We start from the raw sequence: 27,432 nt of genomic DNA on the forward strand, positions 1-27,432 counted from the left end.
CAAAATGGAACAATTGTAACAATAATCTGCAATAAAAGGTTACATGAATGTGGTCTCTCTCTCTCTCAAAATATCATACTGTATTGTAGCCATCCTTCTTGTGATGGCGTGAGATGACAAACTGCCTACATGATGATGAGACAGGGAAACTGAAGGACTCCATAAAAATCTGCTTTTTGGGGGCACCTGGGTGGCTCAGTCAGGTAAGCATCTGCCTTCGGCTCAGGTCATGGTCTCAGGACCCTGGGATCAAGCCCTGTGTTGGGCTCCCTGCTCAGCAGGGAGTCTGCTTCTCCCTCTGCCTCTGTGTGCTCTCTTTCTCTCAAATAAATACATAATTTTTTTTTTAAATCTGCTTTTTGCTCCTTTTCCTCCTTGGGCCCATACTTTCACTTTACACATGCCTCGTAATGCAAACAGCATATGTCCTCCTTGTAAGGGACAAGGAGTTAATGAGTTCTTCAGAACAGTGCATCTAAGGAAGGACCCAGGCTGCCAGCATCAATGAGATGAAGTGGGGTGAATAACGCAGGCCAGGCCACTACCGACCTTTCAATGATCCATGAGGAGGGGTAACTGAAGCCACGGAAAGGTAACCATGGCAAGTGGACCCGCAGATAAGGGGTGGTCCCCTCTGCTGGTTCTGCTTCTCTGGAGACACTTACTCACACAGCAGGTCGCAACACGTGGACCCCAGGTAGAAAACACTCACCCCGTGAGCCAGACCAACACATCAGGAGTAGAAAAAAGCCTTGTGCATGAAAATATTCGCTTCAGAATGGCTGATAACAACAAAGCAAAAACAGGAACAACAGCAAAAGCCAATGAGCTAAATACTGACGATGGGGGGCAACGTCAGCAAATCGTGACGTGTTGATCAGACTGTCAACCAACCGACAGTCCTAATTATATAGAAACAAGGGGACTATCGGACAGCAGAATCTCCGGAGCACAGCACAACCTCCCCTTAATCCCTGCTTCGCCCACTGCTCAGGGAAATTTCCACTCCTGAGGAATCCAGTTCTTCCATCCACGAACACAGGGCGACACCCACTAACTTCCCAGGGCGGCTCCAGTGTTGCGACAGGTGTGCACGGAGCCCACTGGCTGGGCCTGCCACAGAAGATCAACAAGGTCATGCTGCTAACACCGGTACCCATGTGAATGAGGACGCCAGCAGAAATCAGAAACAGGCATTGCCTCATGTGAAAGAAAAGGACTCCTATTAGAACACATGGGATAGCAGAAGCCTAGGGCCGGAAACACCATGCCCCCCGCATCCCGCCACAGGGTCTCAGGCTGGGTTTGAAGCCGGCCTGAAGCCGGCCGTGACGGGTGACACCGGGCACTGCGAGGCCCAAGCCAAGCAAAGAGGCAGCCCGTTCATCTGGCATTCCAAGGAAGACCAAGCACAGGAATTCTTACAGAGCAGCAAAAGCGGCAGCGGCCGATCTGTGTTCTCTCTCGCTGTCAAAGGCCCCGCCCGCAGTATCCCATTAACTCAACAAGGACTCCGAAAAGCAGGTGCTGTTTTCCTCCCAGGTCTCAGATGAGGTTCAGGAGGTAAACTTGTCCAACCTAAGCCACGCAGCTAGTAAGCGAGAACCCAAGCTGTCTCGATTCCAAGATCCACACTCTTAACTATGCTTTTCTGCTTTAGGCCTGCTTGTGCATCAAGGCCCTTCCATAATCACCTATCTACCGCAACGCCACCGTTAAAGCAGCAAGCACAGGCAAATTCCTGCTGTTCACACCCCTGCAGATAAACACAGACACTGCCGGCGGCGACTCTTCTCTGGAATAACCCTGCCTCTCTCCGGAGCTCCCCGTGCTAGGAGTAAGTAGAGATGCAAGGAATATCCAAGCAACAAAAACAAAAAACAGATACATAAAGCACACAGCTTGGCACCAACTTTATAGTAAGTACCTTCAAATATACTCCCTGTCCTGTTCATTCTCAGAAGGACAGTAAGCTCATGCTCCTTCCTCCTCAATCAAGATCAGAAAAGCAAATGATGCCCTATACACATCGAAACTGTGCGCTCGGATTTCACCCAATGCTGCAGAAAGAGAAAGTCGTTAATGCACCACCCTTCGTTAAAAGCTCAAGCGACACTTACTTCTCAGGCGACCCCGAGTGGCCCAGGCACTTTCTTCCTGACATGTTCCCGTACACATCATCCTCATTATCATCCACATCTTCATCATCGATGCTTTTCACATCGAGCTTCTGGTACCCAAACTCCCCATTCAACGACAGCGAATCAATTTTCCATGAGCTGCTGCTCTGACTTCCGTTGGAATTTGGCCCAAAGGGGCTTTCAAAGGCCGACATGATATTGATGGAGGAGCGGTCGGAGTTCTCCTCTGAGCTCTCCCCTGCCCCGGGGATCTTTTTAAAAACATCGCCAGAGTTCTGCTCCTCTTCCTCATCATCAAAAGAGATAATGTTGGTCACCTTCTTTTTCTTCTTCCGCTCCTTTCTACTTTTGGCATCTGGCAAAGGAAGACATGGTGTAAGAAGAAGCAGCAGGCAAGATAAAGCCATGATTGAGCCATTTTGTATCTAGATTGTGGAAAATACTCTACTCCTGAAAAATAAACAAGATAAATTCAGATTTTTTTTTAATCCTTGGGGTAAAAAAAAAAAATCTGTCTGCAGGAGACCGAACAAAATGGATGTGGGGCTCTATTTCTGATCTAAACCACCATGCCACAGAGCATACCTACCACTCGTCCCTTGTAATAAGCACTTCGATGTACAGGATGCTTCCATTCTGTAAATGACTTTCACGGTTTCACTTTGGAAAATACTCTCCTGGCTGACTGATGCGACCAAGAACACCAGTTTGGGGTGGTGGTCAATGGCTCAGCAGCCACAATTCGCTGCTGCTCCCACCGAGGGCAGCATCTCCTTCTCCACCCCCTGGGACGGGGGCTGGCTCAGTGCTTGATTTCACCCATAGCATGCAGCAGAGATAACGGTGGGTTCTAGAGCCCAGGCCCCAGGAGGGACGCACCCCCCTCGAACGCTGCCCTGAAACTGCCAGGGAAGGAAGCCAGACTAGCTTGTTAGAGCATGGGGGGTCATGTGTAGACAAACAGATGCCCCCACCACCGGTGAGCACTATTTCCAGGCACATAAGTGGGACCATCTTACATCTTCCAGCTCAGCCACCAGCTCAGGGCAGCCCCACGAGGGAGCCCAGGTGAACCAGCAGAGCCATCTTGCCAATCCACAGACTGATAAAAAAATAATAATAATAAATCCTGGCCGTTTCAAGCCACTACATTTTGCAACTGTTTGTTACACAGTAAAGACTAACTGAAAGAGAAATCAAGGCTGCCTTGCTGCCCAGTACTTCTAGAAGTCAGTTTGTCCATCACGTATCTTAATCGTCAGACTTGGGTGTGAGACACTTGGAGCTGACTCCAGACATTCCATTCCCGTCTCAGCCAAGCTGTGACATGGCGATGCCTCACCAGTGTATCAAACTCTGAGACAGTGTCAAAAGCAGTGAAAAGGACACTCCTTGGGTGTACAGATTCCAGCATCTTTGGTACACAAAGCCCTCAACAGTCTTCTTTCCTGTGTCCTTCGCCTGGGGTCTCTACTGGAGAAGGAGCGGACAAGACAGATAAAGCCAGCATATATCAAAGACGCCCCAAGATTCTGAGTTTTCACCATCATTAATAATTCCAAAGAGATGGCCATGACTACTGCCTCGTTGAAGGGATTTGAGAATGCCAGCACTATGTACTTAAACCCAAAATTTCCACTTCTGCTGTAGCAACATTCTAGAGGTCCCAGAAGGCTCAAGGCATATTACAAAGTTCTCACAAAATGGGTCTTAACTAAATCAACTTGCTTGGGCCTCCCGAGCCTAGAGTCAAAGCTAACAACTCCTGCCTTCTCCTTGGCCTCCACTTAAACGTCACCCCCGCCCTCACCAACAGTGCACATTCTCCATCGCGGCCCATACCTGGCTTGCATCTCATTTATCAGAAGGATAATTACTTATTTGTATAATCTGTCATTAAATATCTATCCTTACCCAACCCAAAAGAGACTGCAGGCTAAATGCCAGAGATCTTCCTAGTTCACTGCCTAGCACAGAGTGCAGGAAATGAACACATGAATGAATGGATGAAGGAATAAATGAATGAAGACCAAACCCATCCGGTTTCATGTGACCAACACACCCTCACGGTCATTTTGCTGTCAGTGCGCTGAATGCACTCCCACCCTAGTGCCTTCACGTCTCAGCGAGGCTCTCGGTCCCTTTCAGAGCGAGTAAGGGGAAGAAAAATGAACACAAGCGCAAACTAAAAACTCAAGTGCATGGGATTTCCCTTGGCGCTTTCAGACCACGAGGTGTGTCCCCCTCAGCCACGGTCAGCCGACCCCTCTGTTCAAGCTCCCACACCCCTTCTCGCTCACCAGAGCTGACGTGCTTGGACACGACAGGCAGGGGGTCGGTGTCCTGCTCCGGTTTGATGAGGATGGAGACGGCGGATGATGCTGTGATCTCCCTGAAAAGGCTGCTCACTCCTTGCGTGGATTCCTTCAGCAGGGACGTCACATTCTGCGTTGACTCCTTTAAGAGGTCTGAGACGGTAGGAGCAAACTTACTCTGCCCATTCAAATCCTTGTTGTCAATGTTGATTGCGAAGAGGATGGAGTTCAGACCTGCCCAGAAAAGGGACAAGTCTGGAGTCTCCGCCTTAGGGAAGTCACACTCCAACATGGTAAGTGAGTGGCAACGATAGATACACACGAGGGGACATGCTGATCCCAAGCACTGATTTAAAAACCTCCCACAGGGGCGCCTGGGTGGCACAGAGGTTAAGCGTCTGCCTTCGGCTCAGGGCGTGATCCCAGCATTATGGGATCGAGCCCCACATCAGGCTCTTCCGCTATGAGCCTGCTTCTTCCTCTCCCACTCCCCCTGCTTGTGTTCCCTCTCTCGCTGGCTGTCTCTATCTCTGTCAAATAAATAAATAAAATCTTTAAAAAAAAAAACAAAACCTCCCACAAAACGGGGCCACGAGACACCAGTTGTCACAGCAGATGAGTCTTTCCCAATCCTCTCCCTCTCGGTCAAAGACAAATAAGAGGTCAACCCCAGGGAGGTTAAGACGTAAGTTCTGGGGTCGGACGGTTAGACCCCAGCACTGCTGCTTTCTAGGACACCTTGGTCAAGCCATATACAACCTGAGCTTCAGTTTCCTTACCTGTAAAATGGGGACGAGAGTATCTTTCACAGGGTATTAAAGACAATCACCCACCAAAAACACCCAGTTCAGTAAGCAAACATGTGCACCAATATCATTACTATTATTACTTCAGGCAAAAGCTTGCATTGGCCTACACAGGACATCACGGTCAAAGCCTGACTTTTCCTCATCAGTGGACAAGAAGAACATAACTCTCAATATGTGGGACTTAGTATAAACCTTCAGGAAAGAAAGGGAAAAAAAGGCAAGGGAGGATTTGAAAGAAAGAAGCAAGTTACCCACTTCTGTTGGGCTCACCCTTTGAGTGAGAGTCAAACTATAAACAACCTAATGATTCACCAACTAACATCAATCCAGGGGCTGCCACACTGACAATCGTGGACATGACTCTTCACCACACTTGATTCTCTCACAGCCCTGTAAAAGCAATTCCCATGCTCTCAGGATCCCCACCTTGCAGAGGAGGGAAGTAAGGGTGACAGAGCTCACAGGATCTGCCCCCAGGTCACCAGCCAGGAAAGGGTAGAGCCAGGTTTCAAAGCCAGGTCTCCTGCTTCCAATTCTCCGGGTCTTGCAAAGCCACAGCCCAAACCCCCAATCCTATGCTTTCTCTGCCAGGGTATCCAATTTGAGATAAATGGATTCAGTGACCAAAGCCACTAAAGGAAGGACAATAGCTAGTGACTCATTAAGTCAGGGAGGGACAGGGAAAATCACAGCTTCTCCTGGAGTTATAAGTTCCCTCCCAGGCAGCGACTCTGCTCACCGAGCTTCAAGGACCCATCACCCCTGGCCTAGGCCAGGCTTACCAGCTGCCATGGTAGGAAGCATGCTAGACCTTTCTTCATCCATCACAAAAGACCAGTCTTCATAAAAAGTGCTGCAAATGAAAAGAGAAAGGGGAAAAGTTCTGAACAGTGATTCTCTGCATCCATTGGCCACACAGCCCCCTTACATGGCTCCCTGGAAAATCCGTGCCTGCTCATCCCAGAGTGGATATCCAAGGTCTCTGCCCAGCCAAAGCTTCCGGGTATAAACAAAGGATTGACCGTATATATCCTACAGCTTCCTCATTGGTGCCCTGAGCTTGAGCATACAGAAATAGGCATGAGATATAAACGCAGTTATTTATGAAGCAGCAAAGGAGAAGGGGACAAACAGAGGGATGGCATCCAGTCAAGCGAGGTCTCTAAGACACAGGCAGGAAATCCGACCTGGACCCCTGGGCGCCATGACCAGGCTACCGCAAGAGACAACTTCAGAAAGAAATGACAGAGTTCCACGGCTCAATCAACCAGAGCATTTGTACATAATAGTTGCTTGGGCTGCAGACCCAAAAGCCCAAATAACCCCTGGAAAGGGCTGGGAAGCTAAAAGGTGCCCACGAATCTCAATGGCAGGAGAAGGAAAGGGGTCAGCAAGGCCTACAGGGTATGTCCAAGTTCGTCCTGCAATAATGGTACAGCCAAGTCTCTGAAGCAGGTGCCCCAGTCCAGTTCCCCAGCTCTGTATCCGACCCCTGCTAAGCAGTAGCATGCAAATATCTTCAACCCCTGACTTTCCTACCAGGTCAGAGAACTCTCAATTGATGGAGTCAAAGCTCACATCGCTCAAGCACAGCCAGTGCTAAGGGCCCTGCAGTGCAGCAGGAGACGGGACCCGTTCGCAGTAGAAGGGACTGATGCAACAGACAGAACAAAGGAACGCCCCACTTCCCATACACTGACCCAGCAGAGTGGCAGCCTAAGCACAAACTACACGTTCAGGCTGGCACTGCCACGGTCCCTCCAATTCCCAAGACTGTGATGCTTTACAAATCAGAGCCAGTTTCCATGCATGTGAATGAATTTGGTTTTTCCACATCTAGTTAGATAAGTAGCTAGTGATTTGGGTAAGCTCAACTGTGATAACAGCTGGATTCATTTCGACTGCTCATTCTCATAGTCGACCTCGATACGGAGCTGTACAACTCTGAACTACCTGAAAATCATCTGCTGGAAAGAGCTTCATGAAAATTCATTGAGGGGATGCCCGGGTGGCTCAGTCGGTTAAGTGTCTGCCTTCGGCTAAGGTCATGATCCAAGGGTCCCACGATCGAGCCCTCCATCGGGCTCCCTCCTCAGCTGAGAGCCTGCTTCTCCCTCTCCCTCTGCTGCTCCCCCTGCTTGTGCGCGTTCTCTCTCCCTCTCCCTCCCTCTCTCTCTGGATCAAATAAATAAAAATCTTAAAAAAAAAAAAGAAAGAAAATTCATTGTAAGAAACAGGAGTACGTTCTCCTCAACTAAAACTGCCTAATGCTCGGGGCGGGGGGGTGCACCCAGACATCCACAGCCTGGGGCTCTGACCTAAGCGGCACACGGGTGCGGTCAGCACAGTAGTCCTGGCCCCCATGCCTTCCATTTCCGATGCACAGTCTAAGTATACAGCCGGACAACGCACCACAGGCACCATCAAAGGGAGAACTTCCGGAGTATTTGTCAGAGCCTTCGTGCACAATCCAGAACACCTAACATATTGCTGGTAGACATGTGACCATGAGCGGCACAAAAGAACAGAAGAGGAAACAAGCCAGGGAACACATGGCAGCATATAAAATCATGGGAATGCATCATGGCACGAATGAAATGCCAGGTTTCGAATTAAGTGAAATTAATTCGCTGAAATTAAATCCTCACTGTTGAGGATCTGGGCACTGCTAATGTGGAAGCTATTCAAGGAACCCACACAGGATTGATCACTGTCCCTTTGCACCGTCAGGTGACACAAAGTGACAAGTCTAGTCCACCATTCTCAGACGGTAAGTAAGAGCCACGGACATAGACACAGTCACCATTAACATCATGAGTATAGGAAGATGACAGCACTGTCACATGCTTTTGAAAGGAATGTGGCTGACAGTACTAGGGCTGATGTGTATTCAGTGCCCTCCCCCCACGGCTATGCGACCCGCACACGCCCCTACTTTGCTGCGCTAGGCTGTGGCCATGTGACTCGCTGGCCAATGAAACATGGGTGGAAGTGAAGTATCCCTCTGGGCAGAAGCTTCAGAAGCAGTGCTCAGTTCAACCACATCCCCTTTTCCTACCCTGGCATTCATGAAAGCATTTGTCAAGAGGGAGCTTCTGTCAGCCTGGGACCCTGAGACGGGAAACCCCGACTCATCCACGATAGACGTGTATCAGGGGGAAGAAGTAAACGTGGCTGTTTGTGCTGTTTGTTAGAGCAGCATAAACTGACCTATACTAACTGATAGGGTCAACTGTATGTTTACGATCAAGGAAAAAAAGGAAACATCATAAAATAGTTCTGTTTTGTTTTGTTTTTTAAATAACAATTGACTTCTCTCCCCAGCACAAAGCTTCTCTATTTTCTTTCAGTCAGTTTGGGATTGAGTAACCTCAAAAAAATAGAAGGAATTGTAAGGAATCCAGCACAAAGGAAAGACAAACACAAAACTGAGCACTAAACACCCAGTTTCTACCGAGAAAGAAACTCTGAATCTGAAAGGAACCCAAATTAAAATTCCACCAAACGAAGAGCAGGCTGTACCCCGGGACAACAGCTCTCTCCACATTCCACACCAGATAATAAGCATTTATGGAGTACTTGTTGTATACAGGTGCCATGCAGAGCACTTTACGAGCATTCATTCTCTCGCAATAATTATTCTCTGACCAGCTGTGCCCTGAGCACAGCAGAATACACTGGAACTGTAAAAGCGGAACGTGCGTGCCCCCGATGAGGAGACTGGGATACAAACCCAGGCAGTCAGATTCTGCGATTCTAACCAGTCGGCTACGCCTCCCCCCGGAAGCCCATCCCCGGTACCTGAGCCTGCTGCGGTCGGCCAGGAGCATGTGCAGATAGCGCTCCAGGGAGTGTTCGTTGAGGGCACAGCGCAGCCAGGCCCGGCCGCGGCCCACGTCCGAGGCGATGTGGCGCAGGGAGTAGAAGCGCGGCAGCTCGTGCTTGCTGAGGACCTCCTTCACGTAGAACCAGAACACGGGCTCTGAGGAGAGAAGGATGGGCATGGCGGCACTCGGCCTGGGACGCACATCGTTGTAGAGTGACAGTCCCTAGGCATTTTTCAGGATCGGAAAAAGGTTACTTCCTCACCACAGAAAAGGAAGATATGGAAGAGTAATTTTGCATCCGGGTTTGTTTCTTTACTTGTCTAGATCATGAATGTTTTCCTGTAACATTGAAAGATCTTTGAAAACATGGGGGCACTTGGGTGGCTCAGTCATTTCAGCGTCTGCCTTTGGCTCAGGTCACGATCCCAGGATCCTGGGATGGAGCCCCGAGTCGGGCTCCCTGCTCAGCGGGGAGCCTGCTTCTCCCTCTCCATTTGCCCTCCCCCCACTCATGCTCACTCGCTCTCTCTCTCGCTCTATCTCAAATAAATAAAATCTTTTTTAAAATGTAAAAAAATAATAAAGATCTTTAAAAACATGATTTTTGATGGCTTCCCAATGAAACATATTTTAACCATTTCTCTACCTCTGTGAACATGATACATTGCCAATCTTCCCTACATACTGCTTTGAACCTCCTTGTCCATAACTGTCCTCATTCTAGTTCTTTAGAAAAGATTTCCATATGTCTGAGAATAGGAACAGATTTAAGGATTTAAGGGAAAGCTAAAAACCTTTGGGGTTTTTTTGTTTTGTTTTGTTTTTTTAAGATTTTATTTATTTATTTGACAGAGATAGAGACAGCGAGTGTGAGAGGGAACACAAGCAGGGGGAGTGGGAGAGGAAGAAGCAGGCTTCCAACGGAGGAGCCTGATGTGGGGCTCAATCCCAGAACTCCGGGATCACGCCCTGAGCCGAAGGCAGACGCTTAACGACTGAGCCACCCAGGCGCCCCTAAAAACCTTTGTTTTTATCCACAAAATAGTTACTGGATCTCCTCACATCCCACCTTTTTCATCCACACACAGATTTTTTTCATAATTTTCATTCTAGTATATACCTCATTTTGTGATCCATTTTCTTCACATATGCTCATTATTTTTTTTTAAAGATTTTATTTATTTATTTGACAGAGATAGAGACAGCCAGCGAGAGAGGGAACACAAGCAGGGGGAGTGGGAGAGGAAGAAGCAGGCTCATAGCGGAAGAGCCTGATGTGGGGCTCGATCCCATAACACCGGGATCACGCCCTGAGCCGAAGGCAGACGCTTAACCGCTGTGCCACCCAGGCACCCCCACATATGCTCATTAAACCTTTTCCATGCTGCCAGTAATAACCAGCAACACCAGCAAGAGCTGCTACCGTGTGCGGAGCACTAGTGAAGAACCCGCCACTGCACTGAAGATTGGACACCTGACCTCAGTCCTCACAAGCACCAAGACCATGTCCATAACAAGTACAAGGGCTGAGGCCCGGCCAAGGCGGCAACTTCGCCCAGTGATACGCAGTTAGTAAGCCCTAAGGCAGAATGGGACCTCGGGGCTGCCTGACTGCAGAGCACTAACTCGGCCAGCCTTGTGCGGTGACGGAGGGCTCTACCCTCTTCAAGATGTTCACGTTCACAACTGCTTAATATCTCAGGGGACGCGCTGCCGAGTCTTTGCTGCCAGATGGGGACTCTAATCCAGGAGCTCGACAGGCTCATAGACCCTTCTGAGATGAGACAGGATCTTTCAACCTTCCTTCTGAAAGAACGTAAACACACATATCTCCATAAACTGGACACCGGGTTAGTAAGTTCACTCGAATAATTCAATTCAGCTCAGTCAGCATGGACTGCATTCCTAATGGGAGTCATGGACTGGGCAAGGCTGTGGGCTACGAGGGAGACAATGGGTTCATCCCTGAGGAAGCTTCCTGTCGAGCAGGCTGGATGACGGTGCAGAGATCAGTCGAGAGAATGGCCCTGGCAGCTCACTCAGCCATGCTAGGCTTCAGATTCCTCTCCCTTGAAATAAGCCCTGAAGTACAGAACAGCCCAGAGATACTACGGTGACCAGAGGAAAGGGAAGCAGAGCCTGAGCACGATGGCCAGGCCACGATGACCAGCCGCCATCTGCTCAATGACTGGCTTCGCAAAGGAGAGCAACTGCGTTGTTTCCTCTTCTCCTTGTCCTGTTAAAAGCAACTACATGCATATGTACGCGTATCTGTGGACCAAGCCAACCTCTGGGAGCGGTTTGAATGAACAGCTCAGGGACGACTGGAAAATCCCCCTCGGCAGCTCATTCGGGACTCCCTTCTGTCCCAATCCCTAATGCCACACGAATCCCCTTCCCAAACCCAGGAGATCTGCCCAGACCACACAAAGGCGTAATGGCCCTTTTCCACGCAAAGCTTCTCTCAGAAACCAGGTCAAGAGCTAAATCCGGGGCCGGCAGGTCAATAACTTATTTCAAAACATGCCAAACAACCATCTGTATCTCCATCATGACTCAAGTCAGGTGACTCTCCCCTGCATCTGGTCTTTCTGGAGAACTGCTGTGACCTCACTCTGACCTTGAATGCACACGAAACACTTAACGTGTGTTTTCACCTTTCAATTTCGCAAATTGCTTAGTGCTACAGAATCCTTCTACAGCCTGCCAAGGCGATGCCAGCGATGATAAGAATTATCCCAGCAGAGCTGCACTTCCACTGCCAGCATTAATGTGGTCTATTTCAAGCGCAGCTCACCTGCCACTTAACGCTTGCAGTGTCCGTAATTTAATTTGGGGCAATATACTGATCTCTTACTGCTATGAAACCAGGGGCTAATTCCAGAAGTGGGTGAGGGCTTCTGGCTCTCCAAACACCTGAACGCCATTTGCCCACACAAACAAGAGCCATGAAGGGGCTGTTGAGGCAAGCCACCTCTGGGAGCACTTGTTAACAGAGGCGGACGAACATCACAGGCCCTTTGGCAAAGTTTCTAATAGGCCTCGGCTATAAGAGATGCCAGGATACTCTGGAGGACAAAGACCCTGGTGGGAATGCTAGTTCAGGCGCTGTGTGCCCTTGGGCAACTTATTTTGTCCTTCATTTTCCTCATCTGTAAAATGGGTATCGCAGTACCTGCCTTTAAGGTTTATGACAGTGGGGGGGGGGCAGGGAATGAGAAAATAAAGCATATGTGTAAAGTGCTTCATGCCAAGGCAGCACATTGGGCAAACAGCACCCCTTCCCCCTTCTTCTGGTAGCTGTGTCCCCCTTTCCTAGGAGAACCGCATTCCATCTGGTTCCTTGTGAAGCTGCCTTTAGCACCACTAACCTCTCCTCCCACAGCTGGACAGGTAAGCCAGACTGGGCAATCACCTGTCTGAGCAGGGTGGGTACCACAAATGGCCTCACTCACCCCACCCTCCTCCTGACCTCGTTTGTTATTTGAGCAAATGATTTTTTTTTCTGTATTAATTCTGACTTTTTAAAAATTTTGCATGAAAATGTGAGGTCTCTCGATTGCTGAGTTTTTTGGTGCTCCCGTAAATTTTGTGGTTGCAGTGAGGGCCTCACTGGTCTCACCCTAGTCCCAGCCCTAGACCACAGGACTCTGCCTACAACTTCTACCTGAACCACTAGAGGAGAGACCTTGGCTCCTTCGAGAACTGAAGTCAGCAAACAATGGTCTAAGGGCCAAACTTGGCCCACAACTTGTCTTTGTAAGTGAAGTTTCAGTGGAAGAGTCATGCCCACTTGTAGACATACTGTCTGTGGTGGCTTTGCTGCTACAGTCATCACTGGGAAGCTGCTACAGATATCTACAGCCCACAGAGCCCAAAACACTTACTGTCTGATCCCTTAAGGAGTAAGTTTGCCATCTACTGTTCTAGAAGTAGGAGCTCTGATAATCTCGGAAACCTGCAGCCACTGCGGCCCTTTTCCTCCCTGTCCTGTACAGTACGTCCACCTGGGAAAGACACCCACCCAGACAGAAGCAGGGCTGAGACACAGAGGCCGATGTGGGGGATGCTGAGCCCCTAAATCCAGTTCTCCCTCCAGTTTTCTTTGTTACTTGAGTCAGTAAGTGCCTTGTGTTTGGGGAAGTCTGTCTAAGTGACTCGCTGTCACCTGCGACCAGAAGCCTGATGCAGTGAGATAGGGCGCATTCTTCAGTTTATAGAGGAGGGGCAGCACTCCAGGCACTGAGCAGTGCCTACGTGCATACAAGTGGCAAATGCATCCTTCAGAAAGAAAGAAAAACAAAACAGCATTGCTCAACGAGAAACAGAAAACCCAGCTACAAGAAGCTAGGCTCCTTGTAAACAAAGAAAGGCTTCTTTTTCTCACAGACTTAGTCTGGAAGCAGATAGCTGGTTCAAAGGCACTTGTCACGGGCAGAATCTCCAACCTCCTGACCTTCACCCCCCTGCCCCAGAGGACTGCCACCACCCTAGGTATCACAGCCACAATCGGAGAAGAGAGAGGACAAGGTAAAACCAGCTCTATCACCCCTTTTTTCAGGCAAGGGTAAGTAATCCCAGAAAACCAAGAGGCACAGAGATACAGAATGTCAAGACTGGCTTAATCACTCGTGACCCATTACCTAGAGGACATCCCGTGGCCCTGAGCAAAATCAAGGTTCTGCTAAGCCAAAGAAGAAACGGGCAATGGATTTTAAGTAACAAGCTAACAGAATCACCCATACGTGCTATCAACAATTCCAGCTACAAAAGGCCACCAAGTGCTCCTTTATCCCAGCCCCCGACTTAGGTGAACACAAGTGCCCCCCAAATCCCAGTCACATCCAAATCTGGATGAGCCTGACTACAAGACACAAATGGATCAGCAAAGCAGAGTTTCCAAGAAGGGGCTGTAGCTTTGTCACCTGGCCATCTCCCAACCTGCCACAGGACTGCCTCCCGAAACCAGGAGACAGGAAGTGTGGTTTAAACATCACATAATAAAGACTTGTAAAAAGTCTAAACTTGACACTTCTTTTTTTTTTTCTTTCTAAAAATTGTGGTAAAATATACATACTAAAATTTACCACTCTAACCATTTTTCAGTGTATAATGCAGTAGCATTAAGTACATTCACAATGTTGTGCGACCAACACCCATTTCCAGAACTCTTCCAAACAGAAACTCCACACCCCGGAAATGATAACTCCCCCATCCTCCCCTCCACCAGCCCCCAGGGGCCTCTATTCCACTTTCTGTCTCTGTGAATTTGACTATTCTAGATACTTGATGTAAGTCGAATCGTACAATATGGGACCTTCTGCGTCTGGCCACTTAGCAGAATGCTTTCAAGGGTCGTCCGTGTCCTAGTATTTATCAGTTCTTCATCTCTTTCCACAGCTGAATAATATCCTACTATGTGTCTCTACCACATTTTGTGCATCCGTTCATCCGTCAACAGATATTTGGGTCTTTTCATCTGTTGGCTCTTTATCAATAATGCTTCTAGGAACATTCATGTACATGTGTGTTTGAGTCCCTGCTTTCAGTTCTTTTAGGTCCATATTTAGGAAGGGAACTGCTGGATCATATGGTAATTCTGGGTTTTGAGGAACCACCAAACTCTCGTCAATGGTGGTTACGCCATTTTACATCAATACACTTTTTTTTTTTGAGGTGGGATTGCCTTTATTTCTCTGCAATTAAAATTAACTCTGTTATTAAATTCCCTTTCAGTTAGAAAAAAACTTAAACTTGCCAATTAAAGGGAACTTAGCCACTTCCAGGCTTATTTTTTAATTGTGGTAAACTTCACTTAACATAAAATCCACTATTTTAAAGTTTGTATTTCAGAACTTGGTACATTTTTACAGAAGGAATAAATGCATAATACTCTGAGCTGCTGGATGAGTTCTGAGGACTCCAGTCTGTTTAAATCTAACAACAAAACATCCCTGCTGACTCCACAGAACAAGGGCCAATTACTTGGTGGAGGTGGGTGGAGATCAGAAAAACAAGGCCCGACTCGGAAGATGAACTGCCACTCACTGCCCACCCGGGGGCTGGCTCCTCGGCCGCCTCTGGCCTTGCACCCCGTCCCACTCTCCACCTCCCTCCCCCTGCTCCAGCCTCGCTGAGCTCCTTGACGCTCCTCCAACACGCCAAGCGTGCTCCACCTGAGCGCCTGCCCAGCCATGAACGGAAACCACACCAGGCAGTCCACTGAAGGAACTGAACACAGGCCATCTGTTACAAAGACTCTGGCAGAGCTACAAAGCCAAACGGGAGATAATGAGGCCACCCAGAGATCACCAATGTCAGGAAGCCAACCTGTCCCCGAAAGCCAGAGGCACAGAAGGAAGAGGTAATGTTAAGAGCAAAAGGACTAACTGAAAGGGGATTTAACAGCAGAGTTCATTTCAGTTGCAGAAAAATAAAGGCAATTCCATCTCTACTCAAAAAAGAAAAAAAAAATGTATCAATGTAAAATGGTGCGGTCACTGTTGACAACAGTTCGGTGGTTCCTCAAAAAGGTAAGCACAAAATTAGTGTATGATCCAGCAATTCCACTCCTAAACACAGACCCGCCAGGCAACCTCGGGCCTGTGGCAGAGGCACCAGGGAGGACAGTGAAACAAGAAGACCCCAGCCTGGCCTGCGGGCCACATGTGACGTCCACGGACCACAGAGGAAGCACAGCACTGCTAGACATGCCACCTGCAGCTGGGAGGAAATGCTCCAGCCTCCCTCCTCCTCCCACTTTCGCAACTCATCACCACCTCCCTCTGGCAAAGCGGGAAGACAGTAGGCAAGGGAGCCTGGGAAACAGAGTCTGCAGGGAAAGGCACAGAATAAATCTGAGACCAGGGACAAGTGACTCTAAGCTTTTCCACTTGTTGAACAGCATTGGATTACTTCTCCAGGGAACAGTATGGCTACTTCCCTCCTTCCCTGAGGTCTCTATTCAAAGGTCCCATAAAGCCCGTCTCTCACCACTCTATGCAGAAGAGTGAACCCCCACCCCACTGCAGGCTACCAGTTGCTCATCGAAATCTCTTCTTCCTAAACCCCAGACACTTCCCAGCCTGCCCTGCAGCAGCCAGGTGACACACAGTCTCCACCAACCCAGTGCCTTTTGCAGGCCTGCCTCGCTCATTTCTGTCATCTGCCTGGCCCCTGTGAGCACCTGAAGTTGGAGTCCTGAGCTCTAACCACTCAGCATAGCACATGTGGCATTCACCCGTGGTCTTCAAGAGTCTATAGCACCTCCTTTATTACAAAGTGGGAACCCTCTCTAGTGCCAGAAGACTTCAGAAGCTTGTGTCTTATTTCCTTTTAGGAATGTACCCCATCCTCTGCTGAAGAGTCATTTTCATGCTGACAGGAACAAAGCAAAGGACCTATCAATCCAACAGGCCAGATAATTATGGACTAAACACTGACAACTCTGAGGCCAAATTTACTAGTTTCAATTTACTACACCTTAGGATCAAACACCTTTAAAACAGCCAGAGGTCACCCTTGACCAAGAGGCAACAGTCTGGCTATATGAGATCCTAAAATGCTGGGACAGTTTCCTCCCCTTTAGTAAGTAGCCACTGGCCCAAGCCCTCGGCCACCCCAGCTGTCAACAACCTTCCCCAGGACCCTGCGGACATCCCCATAACCTAGGAACTCACAGATTAACACCTAGCCGGAGGGGCATAGCACTCTGGCTCTGGCTCCCTCCCTAAGGCCAGCAGTTCCCAACCAGCTGTTAAACATTCTTATCACCAGCCCTGGACAGAATTCAGTCTTTTCTATACATCTTCCACGACATCCTTCCAAGATCTCTCCTACCAGAACTAGCTGATTTGCAAGTTCATGAATACAACAGAGAAACATAAAGAGGGAACTGAAAGCCATACAGGGAGGGGAGGGGAGGGGAGTGGACTTCCCCTCACAAGCAAAAGGATGGGCCCAGGCTTCTCCTGGCACATGAAGCTTCCTCCAAAAATACTTTTCTACAGAAATGGTTACCCAAAGTGACCCAATGAAGCAAAATATAAATTCTGCTTTGAGTTAAATGCAATCAACCATTTTCAAAAATCCCCACTGAGGATCAAGGAAGTCAGTTTCTCTAATTTTACAGTTGGGTGTATATTAATACCACCTGCTTTCAGCTGAGTGTAAAGAAGATGAACAGACAGCACAGGGTGGAGTCTGGCTTCCCAGGACAAAGAGCAGCATGTCCTCAAGTCTGGGTCCTGGAGTCATTATTTTGAATGTCCTTTTTGGTGGCCAGGCACCTTGCAATACACCGGAGCTACAAGGAAGAGCGAGAATAGACCCAGTCCTTGACCATCAAGAGAGACAGTCAAGAAAGCAGGCAGTGCTATATATCGGTTTGAAGAGAGAAGGACTCAGGACGAGTGAGTGGGGAGGAGCAGAAAGGAGACACCTAGAGGAGGAGGACAGGCCAGCTGAACTGGGTGAGGAGCTCATCAGTGACTTTTAGGGGGAAAAATCTGATTTCAAGAGAAGAGATCAAAACCACAACAAGATACCGCTTCGCACCCATCTGAATGGCTAGTATCAAAAAATAAACACATGAAAGCAGCAAGTGTTGGCGAGGATGTGGAGAACTCGGAACGCCCGTGCGCTGCTGGTTGCGGACGTACGATGGCGCAGCCACTACAGAAAACAGTCTGGCAGGTCTTTGCAAAGTGAAACACAGAATTACCATCTGATCCAGCAATTCCACTTCTGGGTACTTATCCAAAAGAACTGAAAGCAGGGATGCAAACAGTTATTTGTACGCCCATGTTCGTGGCAGCATTATTAAACCAGGCAATAAATGGACGCAACCAGGTGTCCATCCACAGATGAGGAAATAAACAAAGTGGTGTGTGGGTGTGCGTACACACAACAGAATATTATTCAGCCTTAAAAAGGAAGGAAATTCTGACGTACTACAAATGCGTGAACCTTGAAGACATTTCACTAAATGAAATAAGCCTTAGGTATGTGGAGTAGAAGTCAGCCTGACTTATATGAAGTACTTAAACAAGACAAACCAGAGAGACGGAAAGTAGAATGGCAGGTGCCAGGGGCTGGGGGTAGCGAGAATGGGGAGTCAGCATTTAATGCGGATGGACTTTCAACATGGGGAGATGAGAAGGTTCTAGAGATGGATGGTGGGGATGGTCATCCAATGTGTACAGTTAAAATGGTTAAAATGGTCATTTTAATGTTATGTATACTTTGCCACAATTATAAAGAGAGAGAACAGACGTTTGAGTAGTTAGTGTCTGAGCGAGGATTGGGGAGGAAGGAAGGCAGCAGAAGGGTAAGAACAAAGAACGCTTCCAGACTTGACAGCTTCAGGACTGTAGAAACCAGGCACGCTGTTCAACACTAAGGATTTAACCACCTAAATCAGTCTCTGAGCAATGAAAAGACAGGGATACTGAAGACCTTCTCCCCCAGAGTGTCTAGCATTAATGCTTTAGTTGCTGACTTATGAAGAGGTCCCAGGGGTTCCCCAGACAGGGGCTGTGGCAGGAGGGGAACTCAGAGGACTCAAGTCCTGATTTATTTATCAACTGGACGAAAGTGTTGCAATGTCTTACCTGCCAGCTTCCTGTTAGCCCTGGGTTTGGGGTCAGGTTTAGAGGAAGAGCAGAGACAGACAAAGCTGGTAGGGGACAGACCGTGGAAGCCATGTCAAGGAGTGTGTCCCCTGTCTCAACTCTAAAGAGAACCATGACAGAGCTTTAAGTAGGGGGCAGGGAACAGGCTGGTCATTGAAGAACCTCCCACCCCCAGACTGGCATAATGTGCAGAGTGGATTAGGGAGGACAGAGATGGAAGGCAGAAGGACAAAACAGGGAAGAGGGGAAGGACACGGAGGCTGTGCGGAAGCCCTGTACAGGAAAGCCAGGTGAAGGGCAGAGCCATTCGCTAAGCAAGGAACACAGGAACAAACGGGGCTGGAGAGGAGGACTCGGTCTTGGAACCTGTGACGAGCCTACGGTACATCCAGATAAGAGACACGTAAGAGAAAGGGCCCCAGGGAGTGATGTGGGCTGCAGGCAGAACTTCAAGTAATCAACGCATGGAGAGCAATTCTCACCAAGGAATTCAGACAGCAAGTGTATGTACAGAAGCGAGAGGCAAGAGAGAGGCAACAAAAGAATCTGAGGATGAATGACAAGTAATATTTGAGGGTGTAGAAATGATACATAAGAAGGATGAACAAAGAAGTAGCAAGTATGCCAGGAGGTTGTGGCCCCGCAGAAGAGAGGGGGAAACAGGGTTTCAACATCAGAGGGTCCTTGGTGCCAAGGGCTGCTGACCAGACAAGGAAGATAGACTTAAATTTTATAGGACAGACAGCTCAGTAACAGCAGGTGTGTATCTGGTGTGTTCTGAACCAAGCCTATGACCTTGTAATGGACTGCCAAGACATCACCTCATGATGATCCATTAGTCATTAACAAGAACATCAAATTACAAGGTTTCGTCATGAAATGGCATGGCTACGGTCTGAACGTGTCCCTCCAAAATTCCGATGTTAAGATCTTAACCTCTGAAAATGATGGTATTAGGAGGTGGGGCCTTTTGGAGGACCCTTAGGTCATGAAGGTGGAATCTTCGTGGAATTGGATCAGTGTCCTTATGAAAGAGGCCCCAGAGGGATCCCTTGCTCCTTCTACTGTGTGAGGACACAGTAAGAAGGCACTGGCTATGGACCAGGGAAAGGGTCCTCACTCAAGCCCACAGGCACCTTGATCTTGGACTTGCCAGCCTCCGCAAACGTGATTAAACTGCTGCTATGAACAGCTCCTAAGTCCGTGGCACTTTGTGATGGCCGCCCACACAGACAAAGACGGGGGCTAGCTACGGGGGCTCTTTCTCCTTTCTCCAGCAGAACGAAAAATAATTCGTTTTTCCACACCGCATTCTGTATTGACTGCTTCGGGCATCCAACATCTGCAAAACCCTCCAATTCCAAGCCAAGCCTATGCAGCTCTCAGACACTTTTAATTCATTTTCAGTAAATTTAAAAATCAATCTTTGCTCTTTTCCTCCAAACTTAATCACTTCCTTTGTAGCACTCTGCAGTGATCCTGGTATAAGGTACCTCGGGAATCATGAAATACCATAGTGTGCCAACTGAAATCATGACATATGAATATATTTTTACTGAAGTACTGATATATTTAGAGACCCTATGCTAGGAGCTGGAAAGTCAAGAGGAAGTAAAACAGACATGGTGCCCTGCAGTCCCAAAGCTTATCATCGAGTGAGGTATGCAGACAACAGACAAGTGACTGTGGCGTGATACAGGAAAGTGGAATCCCCTGTGCTTTGTTCTTAAAGACAGGGAGTGGCAAACTTCTTCTCTAAAGGGCCAAATATTAGATACTTAAGACTTTACAAGACAGATGGTCTCAGCCACAACTGCCTAAAAGACGCCATGCCTAGTAAGTATATGAACGTGTATGGCTGTGTTCCAATAAAACTTTATTTATAAAAATAGGTGGCAGGACATGGTTTGCTGACCTCTGCTCTAAATGATCATAACTTAAAATACTTGCTGCTTCATTTACTCATGAATTCAAACTGGGAGCGGGGGAGACCATGGTTTTCAGAGAGCTCTCTTTCTGGGAACAACATGCCATCATGAATAAAGAAGCAGGAGCTTCCAAGTCGCAATCACGTAGACCGAAGTCAAAACCCCAGCTCTGCCACAATTATTAGTTCTGGAGCATTAAGAAAATTATTTCATTTCTTTGAGCCTTATTTTCTTCATCTGTAAAACGGGGGCACTCTCGTTCACTAAGCACAGTCATTTCAGAAATAAAATGGAACAATGAACAGAGGGTCTAACAAATCCCCTGGCTCATGGGAGCTGCTCCGTATGAGTCATCAGCGAACAAGGAAGCCAGGCCCGTGGTCAGCCAAATTATCAAAAAGGAGCAGAAAACATCCAGGTGTCGTTTCCAAGATTAACATGCTAATCACAACGCTCCTCTCATTTCTGGAGCACAGGCCTTTGACTTTAAAGGTGTCTTGTTTTTCTCTATTAAGTTCAGTTGTTTTTGGAAGCTTGTAAACAGAGATCCAACTCAAGATGGCTTCCAACATTAGGAACTTTACTGTCCCACACAACATTCAGTCCAGAGGTAGGGCAGGCCTATAGGTGGTGGATTCAGTAGCTCAGTGACACTACCAACATACTTTCCATCTTGCCGAGCTGCCATCCTTGGTGTACTGGCTTCTGTCCTCAGACTTCTCCCTCTTCATAGTCTCAAGATCATTGCCACAGGTCCAAACGTCACAGTCTCAGGCAACAACCCAACACCGTAAAGTAAGTCTTCCCTTATGTCTCCATTCAAATAGGAAGAAATTTTCTCAGAAGGCCCTCAGCAGACTTCTTCCTTCCTTTTGGTCAGAATTTCATCTCGTGTCTATTCCGAAAGCAACTACTGGCTGGCTGATAATTATTATGGCTGGCCTGATCTGATCTAGACCCACTCCCCCTGGAGCTAGCTTCAGGCCTGAAGCTCTCGGCAACCCAATATCTGAACAAAATCAGAATCCTATTAGCAAGAAAGAAGCGACAGAGCTGCTGGGTGGGGAATAACCAACTCCTGCAGTAATTATTCGTGCTAACCTGCGTAAGTGGAAGAGAAAGTTATACAAACTGCAGAACCAGACTCTGGAAATGCACACTCCCATCTCACCACCACCAAATCAATCACGTGTGTAGATAAATCCAGCCACTTGTCCCAGTAAGAGGAAAGAGCTCCTCCGGACACAGGAGACTCCCACTTCTGGGGCTTGAATCCCAAAGGAGACACGCTAGATAACCTCATCCCAAGCCTCTCTGGGTTCTGCATAACCCATCTGTCGGCACCATCAATTCGAGGGGACCTCAGCTGGGGATGGACACCACTTCCCATGCCCGCCAACAATGCTCGACAAGACCAACCTGAGTTGGTAACATAACTGTTTCTAATCATGTCCATGCTACCAACATTTCATAACTCAGGGATGTTTGGGTAAAAACTCCCCAAGTCAAAAAACACATAAGCCAACAAACAAATAAAACCTGAATGCTAAGCCAAAAACAAAGACAAACAAAACAAAAAACACCAAACAGACAAACAAGCCAACTCAGGAATGGGGGACAGATACAGGCACCAGCTAAAAACCTCCCAGAACTGGAGGAAATCTGCCTGTAAGCTCCCTTTCCAGGCTACATTTATCACAGGAGGGATACCTGCGCCTGAATGATAGACAAGACACTGAGATGGCCACGCATGCAGGTGGCAATGCAGCAAGATGAAAAGGCACGCACAGTGTGGCTTCAAGGGGCCACGTTCAGCTTTGGAAGATGAATCCAGGTCAGACCACCTCTCCCACAAAAACAACTAAAAAAGCTAGGCAGTTATTTAAACAGTTAGTAAAACAGAACTGAGGACCTGGGAGTGCTACAAAGGCAAGGAACGAAGAACCCAGGTCCCCAAGAGAAGGCAAGTCCACAGACAGGAGTCCTACATTCAGGGCCTCACTTGAGGCTTCTTCCAGCTACACAGTTTCTCTGATGGGAAGTTAAGCAGGGCTTTCAGAATTCCCTTAAGGTCTGAAAGGGAAAAAATTCGAGCTCATAACCAGCGGAGGAGGACAGAAACTGGTCAACAGCTCAGAGATCCAGGATACAATGGGTTGAACAGTGTTCCCCCCAAATTCATGTCCCTCTGAAACCACAGAATGTGACCTTATTTGGAAAAAGTCTCTTCGCAGATGTAATTAGTTGAGGTAATACTGGAGGAGGGCGGGCCAAAATCCAGCAGGGCTGTTGTTCTGAAGAGAGGACACGGAGACAGAGGCCCAGAGGAAAAAGGCCGTGGGAAGACAGAGGCCCAGACTGGAGAAGAGCAGCCAAGGATGCCAAGGGCGCCAAGGACAGCTGGTGCCAAGGACGCTGACACCCACCGGAAGCTGGGAATGCATTCTCCCTTGGAGCATCTAGAAGGAATCAGCTCTGCCACACCTAGATTTTGGACTCCCAGCCTCTAGAAATGTGAGAGAATAAATTTCTCCCTGCTGTTTTAAGCCACCCAGGGTGTGCAAATTTGTTACGGCAGCTCTAGAAAACGAATACATGCTGGAAACCCCAAACAACTACAACGTAGCAATAAGGCAAAAGCAGAAATACAACAGCCCTCACAAATGCTGAAGCCCAGGCGTGACATGCTCAGTCCTTGACGGGAGTAAATTGATCTTCCTCTAACCTATTTGCCTGGGCAGCAAGAGTGACTCCCCTCTGAAGAAAGAGAAATCATCACAAGCTCCACACAACCCTTTATGCACAGCACGCAGTCGAAACTGCCAGGCACGTGCCAAAGACAAGGACGGATTCAAAACCAAGATGAAAACAAAACAAAAACAACGGACTTTTGGCTACAGCCAAGGAGGAAGTCAACAAATCCTCTCCCCGGAAAGCAACTATAAAACTGGACAAAAATGACAACCATTTCCGCACTCTGGAAACTGACTTCAAAGGCTTATCATCTGAGAGGTGTTTATGCTTTAAAACTGCTAAATTTCAGATACGAACAACAGGAATAACGACAGCAGGACAATATCATGACAACAACACTCGTCGCAACTGTCAGGGGCAAGAGGGACAGGGGCAGAGTGAGGGGAACTAGAACAAGGGGGCCCCTCTACAGACGGCGGGGTGGGGGCGGGGGGGCTCCAACCACAGCACTGAACGTGGGCCCAGAGCCACAGATCCTCAAGTGGAACGAAAGGTAGAAATCCATATTTCAACATGAAATATCATAATTTCTAAGTGCGGACAACTTTGAGAAACATTTTTTTAAGCACGAGGGACAAGGGCACCAGTCTCCAAACTCAGGCCTGCGTGCACCCTAACCCCAGACGACCGACGGCAGCCCTGCCCCGGCGGACTCTCCATATTATCTACCGTAGCGTGATTTTCAGCAATCTCGTTTTGCTCAGTCATTACTTGGAATTCAACTCTTCTCTCTTCAAGAGGTAATGTTTCCCATCTGTACGCAGAGCTACTGCAACAGCCTGGTGGATTAATTCTCCATTACTGTCTCCTGTCACTTCCAATTCAGTTAATGGAGCGAGAGCGGTCTATAGAGGAACAGCAGTGGGCATCGGGCCACTGCCGGAGGCGGGGGAGCGGGCAAGAGCCAGGAATTTGCCATTAGTCTGACCTGGGCTAGAAGCTCAGCTCTGCCGCTTACTAGCTATGTGAACTTGAACAACTTATGAACTTACTTAAGCCTCAGTGACATCATCCAACCATGAAGCACATGGTCGCCCCGCCTGGACAGCTGCTGCCATGTTATCAAGCACCAGCTCCGGCAGCTGGGCACCGAGGCCTGGCTTCACAGGTGCTTTCTCACAGAGCCCCCAGCACGACACTGTGAGGCCAGTCCTGTGCATGGCCTTATTTCACACATGAGGCCACGGAAGCTCAGAGAGGGGATATCCCAGACAGCTCCTGTGTGATGAGTCACGGAGCCGGGATTTCAACCCCGTCGCCCAACTCTAGAGCCTGGTGTCAACTGCTAAGCTACAGAAAGGGCCCAGGCCAGCAGCCAGCAGGGACGAGGGAGCACAGGGACGCTCATATCCATCCAAGCTTCCTCTTCAGATTTCATTTTCTCCCTTCTGCCGGCCACGGTCATTCCCATGTCTATAAGAGCAACCAAGCAGCCACTGATCTGATCTTTCCCGACTCCTAGCAGTTGAAAACCCACCTTGCCCCCTCCCCACATGAGGTTTTTAATCAAACACACAACAGCGGCAAAGAGATTTTAATTAGCCATGGAGCATCCGGCACCAGTGAACGGTGAACTGCTCAGCAGACAAGACTGACAGAAGCCCTCGGCAGCCCCTCGAGGCCTAAGCTAATCCAGCCTTTCCCTGGATTCAAACTGGCAAGGAGGCGGCCCAGAACATCCTCTGCAGCGAAAAAAAAAGAAAAGAAAAGAAAGAAAAGAAAAGAAAAGAAAAGAAAAGAAAAGAAAAGAAACAAAAAGAAAAAGCAGACACTGCTCGCTGGTCAGTCTCTCTTCAGGATGCAGGTGCAGAAATTGTGCTACGACACAGGGAAGGGGCAAGACTGGGAACCCTGGCGGTGCCTCACAAATGGGCTGGTGCTCCTGGGATTACCAGGCCCAAGTAACAAAAAGACAAGCATTCTAGTCTGTGTAGGAACAGAAAGAGCCCTTCTGCACGGCCAAGGCTCAGAGCCCGAGTGAGGATGAGAGGGGGGAAGAGTTTACAAGTGTAAAGGCTGCTGGGCAGAGGAGGGTAACTGGTGAAATGTTCATTATATTCTATGAACCAAAGCAGCTAATTCTCACTGAATCTTCCAGACGCCCCCCGGGGTAGACGAGAAGATCACCCTCACAGGTGAAAACTAAGGCTCAGAGGGGCGCTTCCCCAGGGTCATTCCAAGCTGACGCTCACGGTCTGACTCCAAAGCCAAGGTTGCCTCTGCTATGCCAGCAGCTGCCCTCATTACATGGAAGCCGACCCGGAGCCTAGTGGTCTACTCCACACCCATTCTCTAAGGAAGCTACTGCACAAACAGGGAAGATGGAAACAGGAAGAAATACAAGGGCCCATCACATCGAGGAGAACTCTGGGCAAAGTTATGTCCTCAAGCAGCTCATCAACCAGCCCACAGCACTGAGCCACCCCCATGCAGATGCCAGGAGACACCGCCGAGACAACAGAGGCACAGCCAAGGTGACCAAGGTTGTAGGCAGTGGTTTCCATGGGGACTGAGGCCCTGGAAGGCAGCTCCTCTCTGACCCAGCCCCCTATGTCCCCGACTTTTAAAGAAGGGACCCAGGAGCACAGAAGAAAAATCAACAGTGACAGGATCCTTCTTGCAGCTGTCCCCTGACCCCCACAGAAACCCCATTCACTTCTAAAAATGAGCAACTGGTGAGATGAACGACAGCAATTAAAGATTTGTTGAAGGGCTGAGAGCAAAAGGAAGGGAGATGCACCAACACGTGGGAGTGGGAAAGGCAAAGGGCTTGTTTGGCAGACAATTCCCCACACCTCCGCCAGACACGGCGAGGGCTGATGGTCAGCTGGGAACGAGGGGCACCAGCAGTGACACGGACTTCGTCACAGTAACAAGATTCAGGACAGCAGCCACAAGCAGGGTCTGAATAAACCTGCTCTTTAAACTGCTGGGGAAGAGGGGCACCTAGGTGGCTCAGTCAATTAAGCGTCCGACTCTTGCCTTCAGCTCAGGTCGTGATCTCAGTCATGAGATTGAGCCCCGCGTCAGGTTCTGTGCTGGGTGTGGAGACTGCTTGAGACTCTATCTCCCTTTCCCTCTGAGCTCCTCCCCCCCAACCCCACCCCACCCCACCTGCTCACATACTAGCTCAAAAAAAAAAAAAAAGAAAGAAAGAAAGTGTTGGGGAAGAAGGACATAAGAATGTTTTTTATATGACATGATATACTTTTTAGGTCCAGAGCCAAAGCAAATCACTTTAAACAGCTTCCTCATCTGTACAGTGGAGAAAATAAAGGTCCCTACTACTCATAGGGCTGTCTTGAAAACTGAATGAGTTAATTCATATAAAAGATGAACGAAGTTCCAGGCTTGTGCAAAGTGCTCCCGTGTGTTAGTAGTGATTGTCAGCATTGTCCCTGTCTTCCAGGCACACAGGAGCACGGCACACTACTTAGACAACACTAAAATGGATGCTAGGAGAGCTGTAAGCTCAGAGACCTACTGAGTCTCCTGTTTCTGTTGCTGGTGTTGAAGGCGGACTTAATTACGAAATGTCATGCTATCCCCATGCACAAAATTAAAATACATCATCGATTTCCCAGCAATTGCCACACCACACTGGTGACATAAGGCCCTTGGCTGCAGGACCCTGAGCTCTCAGAGACTGGGACACATGGCTCTGAGGATTCTGCAGAGGACAACACCACTACTGACTATAGGTAAGACATCCTCACACGTGGATTTCTACACCATCAGGCTGCCCCCATCCCACTCCCACACAATGCCTGATTGCCCACTGTTAAAAAATAAATAAAAACTTTTAAGAAAAGACTCCATCCTCTGCGCTGCATCAGTACCTGTTTCAGTTTTGCTGGTGAAGCCTGCTGCCTGTTTGATCGCCGCCGCCGTTAGCGCTAATCCCCGGCTCCTCTTCAGGCCATGCTGCAGGACCGCCTCAAACTGGGCACACAGACAGGTTACCCTGCGAGAGAACCAGTGATTCATCAGTCCACCTGTGCAGGGAGAGAGACAAGCAGAGCAGCT

At 48.6% G+C, this 27,432-nt stretch overlaps 1 protein-coding gene across 2 annotated transcripts in view; it reads right to left on the reverse strand.

Annotated features, from left to right (window-relative positions):
* The window catches only part of SNX29 (sorting nexin 29), a 511,108-nt gene that overhangs the window by 440,817 nt on the left and 42,859 nt on the right, over positions 1–27,432 (reverse strand). For both annotated transcript variants that reach the window (XM_040635311.1, XM_040635312.1), the window contains exons 4-8: positions 27,246–27,370; positions 9,067–9,247; positions 6,048–6,118; positions 4,442–4,690; positions 2,121–2,496 (exon numbers count right to left, since the gene is read on the reverse strand). In XM_040635311.1, coding sequence (XP_040491245.1) covers positions 2,121–2,496; positions 4,442–4,690; positions 6,048–6,118; positions 9,067–9,247; positions 27,246–27,370 — 1,002 coding nt within the window. The remainder of the gene's footprint in view (positions 1–2,120; positions 2,497–4,441; positions 4,691–6,047; positions 6,119–9,066; positions 9,248–27,245; positions 27,371–27,432) is intronic.

This window comes from Ursus maritimus, unplaced genomic scaffold, assembly GCF_017311325.1.
Source record: "Ursus maritimus isolate PB19 unplaced genomic scaffold, ASM1731132v1 scaffold_2, whole genome shotgun sequence".
Lineage (NCBI taxonomy): Eukaryota > Metazoa > Chordata > Mammalia > Carnivora > Ursidae > Ursus > Ursus maritimus.